This window comes from Hippocampus comes, unplaced genomic scaffold, assembly GCF_001891065.2.
Source record: "Hippocampus comes isolate QL1 unplaced genomic scaffold, H_comes_QL1_v1.1 scaffold128, whole genome shotgun sequence".
Taxonomy (NCBI): domain Eukaryota; kingdom Metazoa; phylum Chordata; class Actinopteri; order Syngnathiformes; family Syngnathidae; genus Hippocampus; species Hippocampus comes.
The window spans coordinates 128,746-138,790 of NW_017805852.1; the positions used below are offsets into that span (position 1 = coordinate 128,746).

General features: G+C 46.8%; 1 protein-coding gene across 1 annotated transcript in view; it reads left to right on the top strand.

Annotated features, from left to right (window-relative positions):
* LOC109526936 (transmembrane protein 132C) overlaps nucleotides 1–10,017 on the top strand; it is a 21,671-nt gene extending 11,654 nt beyond the window's left edge. Inside the window, exons 3-12 of the mRNA XM_019888526.1 lie at nucleotides 4,196–4,413; nucleotides 5,168–5,231; nucleotides 5,312–5,443; nucleotides 5,694–5,771; nucleotides 6,001–6,063; nucleotides 6,295–6,423; nucleotides 7,820–7,948; nucleotides 8,618–8,920; nucleotides 8,991–9,247; nucleotides 9,408–10,017. Of these exons, the coding sequence (XP_019744085.1) occupies nucleotides 4,196–4,413; nucleotides 5,168–5,231; nucleotides 5,312–5,443; nucleotides 5,694–5,771; nucleotides 6,001–6,063; nucleotides 6,295–6,423; nucleotides 7,820–7,948; nucleotides 8,618–8,920; nucleotides 8,991–9,247; nucleotides 9,408–9,996 (1,962 nt within the window). The 3' untranslated portion in view covers nucleotides 9,997–10,017. The remainder of the gene's footprint in view (nucleotides 1–4,195; nucleotides 4,414–5,167; nucleotides 5,232–5,311; nucleotides 5,444–5,693; nucleotides 5,772–6,000; nucleotides 6,064–6,294; nucleotides 6,424–7,819; nucleotides 7,949–8,617; nucleotides 8,921–8,990; nucleotides 9,248–9,407) is intronic.
* The last annotated feature ends 28 nt before the right edge of the window (nucleotides 10,018–10,045 follow it).

Consider the following 10,045-nt stretch of genomic DNA (forward strand, 5'->3'; position numbering starts at 1 on the left):
ACACAAGAGTGCCAGGGTGTGTATGTATAAATTCCCGATACAAACCAAAAGTATAAAAATATCACGGTTAAGGGTAAAGCATGAGCCTTAATGGAGACTTCTTTCTTCTTACTCTGTTTCTTTTCTGATTGATATAAAAATGATTCAATAGATATAAACATACAACACGGGGTAGGACTAGATAAGTTCTTTACTTCTTCCTACTCCCTTGAACATAATAACTGTGTTGAATGATGACTAATTTCTCTTTCCTCTTTACTATTTTCTTTACCTTATTTTCTGTCAAATTATTACTGTATATGTTTTATGTTCAATAAACAAACAAACAAACAAACAAACTCTTTGGTCCATCTTAGCTTGACGCAAGAACATTCACAGCCAACAACGAGGCACTCTAAAGTTTTCAAGCCAGTATGAAGCGAGCTGTCACCCCCAGTTTTTGTCCCCTTGCCCTGGTCCACATACTAGCTCCCAGGTCGGATTTTGAACCCCACTCCTTGCCTCGCCCCCACATGCTATTCCACCAGTTTCTCTGTGACATGCACGCACTCACAGCAGACAGTGAGACACTCTAAAGCGGCCACCAGTGCCAAGCCCCCGTCCACATGCTGGCTGTCACGGCGGATCAAATAGATGAATAAATACAACAACAAAAAAAACCCCCTCCTTGCTCTTCCGTTTCTCTGTGTGCACACTCAGGGCTGACAACGGGGCGCTCTAAAACAGCCATGCCAACAGACTGAAATGAAGATGCATTCTGGTGGTTTAAGTAGGGCTCACTCGCTAACTGTATATTGCAATCGTGCCGGATAAATGCTGATGCGAAAGTAAGCGACTTTCATGATTGTATCGTGGGGGCATGGCTAATTGTGTGATGGACAGTGTTTTAGCCACACCCCAAAAATTCTGAAAACCTGAAACGGTGAAAAGCACTCTTCATGCTCCACATCAGAGTCCCGAGTGTACACATTGTCAGAATATATCTTCCAACATGTGTCATGGCATCTCTGAAATGACCTGACAAGATGACGTAAAGATGCTACGTTAGCGACGATCCACATGAAATCTGCCGTCAAGCCGGTACCGTTCAAGGCGCTCAATATCCGTAAATGTGTGCGCGTGTGAAGTCCGGTCTGGCCGCCGAGTGTGACCCCTGTCACGGTACATAAAACATGGCCGCCCAGGTCGATAACTAATTAGCTGCAAATTAGCATGCTAGCTTACGCAGCCAGCACGAGTCATCAACACGAAACAAATTGAATAAAGGGCCGTAAAATATTATTTCCTTTTTTTTCCTTTTTGGAATTTACCGAACATTCCTCCAATTTTGCCCAGCGTTTGCAAACTTCCTAGCCCGGGTGTCTTATTTTCTCTCAGTTGCCTCAAAAGGGACGTGAGTGTTAGCGGCCATGCAAGCACGCTTCAACTCTCCCAACTTGTACGACGACAAAAGTCCGCTTGGACTGGCTTGAACTCCGACGAGTGCGTATTCTTTGATCTCTTTGTCTCATTTAAATAACGCCGCGTGACAAATCAACACACACGTGTAAAGTTAAAACTGAACACACACACACACACACACACACACACTCTGAGGCCACGATCAATGACATATTGGGGCCAGCGTTGACTTATATCCCTATGCTAATAAGGCTGCTAAATCACACACGCGCGCACGCACACTCACACACACACTCACACACACACACACACACACACACACACACACACACACACACACACACACACACACACACACACACACACACACACACATAGACACACACCTTTTATTATTTAAGCCCACTCGACGGGTCTGAGAAAGAGCCAAAAGAGAGGAAGTGTTTGAAGCTAATACCAAGAAGTAGATTGTATTTTTGCCGACTTCACACAAAAGGAGAAGAGGGAGAGTTGGGCAAATTTTTTTTTTTTCTTCTCCCCCCTCAGCTTGCAACAGTGTATCACAGTCCCAAACAATTAAGTGAGAAACCCCAACTGCAATTGGATTCAAGTTGGCACAAGAGCTGACGTTCGAGTCCACTTCACGGTAACTGCGCTTGGTGTCAGGAGTGAGATTCCAACCTCACGCTAATTTTTTTTTTTTAAATTCCCTCCCCCCCGGTCATGTGACTTGTTCTAAAAACATTTTCTTGATCAGGTAAAAGTCACACTTTCATGATTGGTCTCCCAAAGGGGAATGTTTTTGATGTCGGAAATGGGATTGAAATCCCACATCCAGTTATGAAAACACTGAAGTCATATTGTCAAATCTTTTTTTTTGACCAGGGGTGTGTTCATGTTAAGGAAATGTGAAAGCCACGGTGTGAGAAGTGGGATTCAAACCTCACACCGTTTTTATTCATCTTATTTAATGCAAATCGAAATGGAAAAAGAGATTTGGCTTCGGGTGTCTTGATGACGACTGCCTCGAGGATTAAGAATATTTGGTGTCCGAAGTGGGATTCAAATCGAAGACTTTTTTTTTCTTTTTTTAATGTGGAAAAATACAATAAAAAAAAGGGTTCCATTTTAAGCCGTTTTGGGGTGGTCTCCTCGAGGGTAAAGCTATTTGGTGTCAGAAGCGGAACCGATCGATTCCTCTCTTTGAATCCGACACGGCGGCTCGGAGGCGATTGGCCTCGGCGTGGCCCCTCTCAAGTGACGGACAGGTGAGAGGCGTAATCTCATCAGCGGGCCTGTTATCCAGCCCCATGTGGGCCCGCCCTCTTTCCGAGCGACGGGGCTCCCTGATTGGATGAGAGCCTCCCCGAAGTCTGATGGATGGGCTTTACCGCGGGCGCCGGCCAAACGGATGAGCGGCGAGAGCAAATGCAGACGGATGCGCGGCCTCGCGGGGAGGACAAACATTTTATTTTTTTTGCAAAACGCGCAGGTCGCCCACATTGAGTCAAAATGGGGCAGCCTGACTTTGGCTTTGGTCGACTTTTCAGAAACATTTTATGGAGAAAAGTGAAGTCAATGTGCTCATCAAATTCTGTCCTAATTGCTGCCGTACCAGAAAAAAAAAATCAATTTTAACGTCACACATTCGCGCTTTGGTTTTGTATTCAATGAAAGGCGATTTTCATCACTGTTTCAAAAAGTTCGATAAGACGCACCATCAAATTGGCTTTTACTTGATCATTTTTATTTTTAGGAAAAAAAATGTTCAAAAAATATTGAACATTGGTCATTGTCTGCCCATGTACTTTCTTTAACTATATATAGACACGAGTAATTATCTTTTAAACATTTTAAGATTATACATTTTTTGAATTAAATTACAAAAAAAAAGATTTTCAAAAAGTTTTCTAAAATTTACTTGAACAATATTTTGGGGTAGAATAAAATGTTCACAAAATATTTAAGATTGGTTTTATTTGACCGTTGGATTCCCATTGGCTTTCTTGAAGTAAATGTAGAAACGAGGAACTATCTTTTTTACATTTCAATATATTTTTTTCATGAAAAAGGGAGCGAACCGGTGTCACATCTAATTAGCATATCACGCTAATTGTATAGCATGCCACGGGAAACAACCCACACGTGTGATTGGACGTTTCTATTTCAACTCAGTGAAAGTAAGTTGGCGAAAAAAAAAAAAATGACAACGAAGCACACTTGTTGTTGTTTTGAAGCGGTCGAAAAGTTAGCCAAAAGTTTTCCCGCGATTGCTTTTGCGGCACTGTCGGATGGAGTTTGACAGTTTATTTTTTTTTCTTCTTCTCTTTCCCCCACCGCACACTTGTTGAACTGCTGAGGCCGCCGCTTTTCGCCTCGCGATTCCTCACATCTCGCTTTTGTCGTCGCGGTTGCTGTGGCAAAGCAACCCAGATTAAATCCATTCTTCAGTGTCCTCAAAACTCACACTCAGCAACACACGCGCACGCGGGCACACGATCACCGCGTGTGAGTGTGAGTGGCTGCTATTGGACGGAGGTTTTTAACTTTATTCACTTTATGATTGCTGACTCTGCAAAAGTCACTCAACCTGCTCGGTATAAAAGTAGTGCTTTAAAATCAACGGTTCGCAATTATATGTTCATCATATGTTTATCATCAACCTGTTCAAAATAAAAGTACAACACAGTGGCCACACGGTGATTTGCAGATTTTTGTTAAACATTTCAAAAAGATAGATTTATATTTTTTTTCTTGAGTCTTCAAGCGTCCATGTTATTTTTTTGTGGCTCAGGTGTCCGGCAACTGCGACGAGGTTCTGGTGAACGGCAAAGAGATGCGCGGACGTCAGGGCATGTCGGTGGCCTTCGCGTACATGCACCTGACGGCCAGCCTGTCGCTCAACGTTTGGGTGCCCAAGCTGCCTCTGCAGATCCACGTGTCCGACACCGAGCTCAGCCAGGTCAAAGGCTGGCGGGTGCCTATCGCCCCCAGCGCCGCCAACAGCAGGAGGTAACCGCCGCATTTTAACACGCGACGACTTCGGTTTGGAAACGTTTTCACCCTCGGCGTCATTATCAAGGGAGCCGCTGAATATTCTAAAAATATGAAAACGCTGTCTTTGGTCGAAGGTGGTGATTTTAGTTGTCATGCAAAAGTACATTTTTAAAAGTTGCAATTTTTGTGGAAAAAACATTGTGTGGGGAAAAGGATCTCAGCTCCAAGGTCTAATAACAAACCTAAGATTTGTCGTTAAAAAAGAATAGAGAGAGAGAGATTATTGTTGGGGAAAGAAAATGCTTGTTTTAGTGAAAACGTCTTTTTTTTTTTTTTTTTGACAAAAAGATCTTAGGTATATTTTTGGGTGCAAAAAAATCCTTTGGAAAACTTTTCATGAAGAGATAAAATGCATTTTTAAAATTATGTCTTCATCCAGGTAAGGTAGCTTTTCACGAAAAAAATACTTTGAAGAAACTGTTAAAAACAGCATTTTTTTGTGTGTGGGGGCGGGGACTCATTTTTTAAAAAATGCATTATTTATGTCTTTCAAAATTTGTTCACAAGAATTAATTGTTTGTGATACAAGTGTTGAAAAAAAATCAATTTTTGATGGGGAAAAAAAAGGTAAAAATCTCTCCAATGACGATAAGTGTTTGGTGCAAAATTGCCCTCAATTTTGGTTTTAACACCGTGTTGGTTATTATGCTAGCTTGAAGTAGCACTGACATTGCAATGATGATCTATATTTTTTTGTTTTTTGGGTCAGGCCGACGAGAGACAGCGAAGACGACGAGGATGACGAGAGGAAGGGCAAAGGATGCACCCTGCAGGTTCTCCTCTTTGCTTGCTTTTCACGACATTACGCGAGAGAAAACAACGTTAAGCGCTGACACGTCTTTTTTTTCTGCAGTACCAGTACGCCTTGGTGAAAGTGCTTACGCACTTTGTGGCCGAGCCGTCCGACCCGGGAGGGGAGGTGGTCCGCATGCTGGGCGCCGACTGGCAGGCCGACATCACTCACTTGGTTCTTGATCAGCTCAAGGTCGACTGCAGTCGGACAACCGTTCTTTTTAAAAAGAAATTAACATTTATATTTGGTTTTATTTGAAAGTTTTATTATTATTTTCAGATTATGGCTAAAAACTGCAGAGATTTTTTTTCTGGGAATTTAAAAAAAAAAAATCGAAATGTATTGACGTATGCTGTCGATAGCTGTACACTCAACTGGCCACTTCATTAGGTACTGAGTCAAATTGGGTTTACCTTCGAAAGTGATCGTTGTTTTTACATAGGTGGAAGATGAACGCATCGCCAGGTTGGTCGACGGGCGCGTTCTGATTGGCCGAGACCTCGGCATCACCACCATACAAGTACGTGCCACCAAGAATTTCGCCAGCGTTTGTCCCACTCGACATTTGTGAGCGTGACATTTCAATTTTCCATTTACACGTTGGCTCTCGCGTCACTCTTTGCTCATCCCGTCCATTTGTGAAGATACGTATCACGTTTGGCATTCTATCACTTTGGAGTTTGGCATCACCCCTTCCGTTACAAAAAAAAAACAACAAAAAAAAGGTTGTCCTGTCTTTTGCTCGGCAGGTGTTGTCGCCTCTGTCTGACTCCATCCTCGCAGAGAAGACAGTGACGGTGTTGGATGACAAGGTAAGAAGTGTTCCTGTGATAGCTGACGATCTGTGATATTGATTAACCATTTTGATTTGGGGAAAAAAAATCTGTCGAAGTATCGCTTATGAACTGGACACCAACGTCAAAATGGCGGCAGTCAGCCGAGTGGTCTTGCGTGTCCTCGGGCCCGACAAGCCGCTGCAGGAATCAAAATAGAAGGGAGGGTTTCGGGCGGTCGGAATAAGCGGCGGTTCCTCCTGTGCGTAGGTGACCATCGTGGACATGGGGGTCCAGCTGGTGGCCTCGCTGTCGCTCAGCGTGGCGCCCGCCGGCGGCAATTGCCAAGCCGTCCTGATGACCGCCACCGCCAGCCAACTGATGCGGGCGCCAAAACAGGTAGGAGGACGCACACTATGCTAGTGATGGACAACTGAAGCTTCATGAAGCGCTTGTGATAGTTTTTGACACCTCCAGATAGCACTCTTGGTTTGAAGATGCTGTGGAAATTTGAATACGTTTCCATTGCACTAACCTTTATATTTAAACCAAGAGCACCATTTAAAGCAATCAAAAAATATCCCAAGTGCTTCATGAAGCTTCGTTTTCCCATCACTACATGACGCAGTCACTTCTTTTGAATTACAAATTTTCCCAATATGTTTTTTGCAGTCTTTGTGGAGAAACTCAACAAAAATATGTCATTTTTTTCATGCTACAAATCATAAATATTTTAGAGAGTCTAATAACATGATTATTCGATTTTTTAAAAATTGTGTGGAAAAGTAAAAAATATTTTTCCACAATTTTAAAAAATACATTTTTCTAACATTAAAAACACACCATTTCAGGCAAAAAAATACATTTATTTGTGATTTGGGGAGATAAAACACATTTCTTAGATCATGTTTTTCCAGAGCAAAGAGCTATTGTGTGGTAAAAGTCTTCATGCTATAAGAGTAAAAAAATCTTGGGGGAGGAAATTTTTGACAATCTCATGACAAAGTTGCATTGTTTTTTCACTGATAAAAGTCATCATTAAAAAAAAATTGATTTTTCCATGAGAATGACCCTTACGAATGTGTCTTCCGTGCACTTCGTACGGCTCCCGTGATCGGATTATTGCATTTCTGTTGTTTCATATCAATGGGGGGGACAAAAAAACGGAAGAGTTGACTTCTCCTGCGGCGCTTTTCATATCTTTCCAGCAAAACACACAAACACACACAAACACAGACGCTCACACACGAGTAGATGGCAGGTCGGCGTGGAAGGAAAAGCCCCGAGGTCGTAATCAGCCAATCCGAAGCGTAATCCTCCACTGTGAACATCTCACGCTGCTTATCTGCCTTACATGATAATCACGTCCTAATTAGCCGCATGCCTAACTTGCAGCCACTAACACACTCAACTACTCAACTCTTTGAGTGAGAGTGTAACGTGTATGTACTTATTTACGTGTGTGTGTGTGTGTGTGTGTGTGTGTGTGTGTGTGTGTGTGTGTGTGTGTGTGTGTGTGTGTGTTCAAGCAATGCCAATTTTGCGCTCCTATCTTGTTCCCATCTGTGCTATGATTTGAGGCTACGTGCGCTTACCTCAATTGGAGGCAGGAAGGAGCTTGCCGCCATGACAAAACCCGTCTGCATTTGTATAATTATGGAGATGTTAGTTCGTTCGTTCGACACCGTGTTGGTTTGCATCGGGTCCAAGTGGGGCGAGCGAGGTGATATCTCCAGCAGGTGGCGCTGCGGTGAAAATGGTCAATGTTTTTCAAGTGCTCGGGGTTCCATTTCAGGAAGCGGCCATCAGCGCTTGGATCCACTACAGCGACGGCTCCGTTACGCCGCTTGACATCTACGACCCCAAAGACTTCCTGCTGTCTGCGGTGTCATTGGACAACGATGTCGTCTCCGTAACCAATCAGGTGGGTGCTTCTCTTTGCGCTCTTTGGCCTGCAACCGCTCGAATTGTTGTCGCACCGCGGGTCCATCGGGGTGGCCGTGTCGGTTAGCCACTTTGCTATCTAGTTAGCTCATCACTCAGCCAGTCAGCGTGCTTGTTAGTCACTTGGTCGATGAGTTAGTTAGCGAGTTCATCACTGAATGTAATTGTTAGTTCAGTCAATGATTGGGCGAATAAGATGTTGGCTCGGTTCTTAGTCAGCGAGTGAATCGAAGGTTGGTTATTTCGGTAGCGAATGGATATTAGCCATTCAGTTGGTGGATCATCCAAATATTTAGAGCGACTCAGTGAGTCACTCATCTGTTTCATCAGTAAGTTAGTCAAGTAGGTCGGTCGTGAGTTGTCAACAACTAGTTTTTTCGTTCGTCAGTCGGCCCGTAAAGTTGCTGACTCAGCCAGCCTGTTAGTGAGTCAGCAATTTAGTCCATCTGTTACGTACACGCCTAGCTAGCAACAGCAACCAGTTAGCTTATCGGTCAACTTGTTAGTTAGTTGGCCGCTTGCCAGGAAGTTGGTCACTCAAGCAGCCAGCTGGCTCGTCAATCGGTAAGTTTGTGAGTCAGTCAGTTCAGCGAGTGAAGGAAGGGAAACGCCTTATCCTTGCGCTCTCTCTTTGGCGGCGCGGCACCGGCAGGAACAACACTGGCCCGTGGTGGTGGCAGAAGGTGAAGGCCAGGGGGCGCTGGTGCGCGTGGAGATGGTGATCTCGGAGACGTGCCAGAAGTCCAAGAGGAAGAGCGTGTTGGCGTCAGGCGTCGGCAACGTGGCGGTCAAGTTTGGAGCCGCCCGCAGCGACGGCGACGAGGGCGGGGCCCCGGCGGAAGGGGGCGCGGCGGACAACGACACCGAGCAGCTGAGAGTCGCAGACGGAGCCGAGCGGGAGTCCAAAAGTGTGGCGGTGGCCGTGGAGCGTGAGGAAGGCGCCATGAGGAAGGTGGGACGACAACAAAAAAACGTGGCCTGAAATGGAAAAGGTCAAAGCTGACTTGCCGCTGCATCGTCAGGTGAGCTTAACGACCAAGAGCACCGTCACCCATCGGGCGGCGGGCGGCAAAGCCGGCGGCGGCGACGGAGGTCCGAGCCGGGCGGAGGACAACGCCGGCTACCCGGCCCAAGTGGAGGTGCCCGGACCCTCCGACGGCGAGCTGAGCCAGACCACCAGGGGACTCTCGGACCTGGAGATCGGGATGTACGCCCTCCTGGGGGTCTTCTGTCTGGCCATCCTCGTCTTCCTCATCAACTGCGTCAGCTTTGCCTTCAGGTAACCTCTTCCTTTCCGACAAGGAGGAATACATGAAAAAATGCTCGGTGTCGAGGACGACGGAACGCTTTTGTAAAGGCTCCAAAGTGCCAACGATGCCCGATCCCATTCGAGTGTGCTTTTTTTTTCCTCGCTGCCTTTCTGGCACGGGGACCCTCAGGTACCGCCACAAGCAGGTGCCCGTGCTGGAGGCCGGCGGCAACATGAACCACGCCCACGACTGGGTTTGGCTGGGCAATGAGGCCGACCTCCTGGCGGACCACCCGGACCACGCCGACCCCTGTCCGGCGGCGCCGCCCGACGAGTGCACCACCATCATCGACCGCGGCGAGGACGCCTACGAGGAGAGCAAGTACCTCCTGAACGGGGCGGGCATCGCCTCGGCCGTGGCCGCCGGCAGGGGCGGCGCGGGCCACCGGGGCGTTTCCCACAGCCAGACCTTACCCCGGGCCCTCCCGGACCCCCACCAGTGCCTTTCCGCCATCACCGCCGCCCGACGCGACGCCGAGCATCTCAACAACTCGCCCAGGGCGTCCGGCAAACGCAAGCGAGTCAAATTCACCTCGTTTGCCACCGTGCTGCCCAACGACCGCCACCAGGGCGGGGCCGGGGGCGGCGGCCCCTACGCCGACCCCTCGGTCCTGCTCGGCAAGGGCGGCGAGGACGACATCAAGTGGGTCTGCCACGACGTAGACATGGGCCAGTCGGAAATCAGGAGCTACATGGAGAGGCTACAAGACAATTTGTGACTGCGCGGTGGACTGGGGGTGGGGGGCTGAGAAAGGTGTGTAGGGTGGG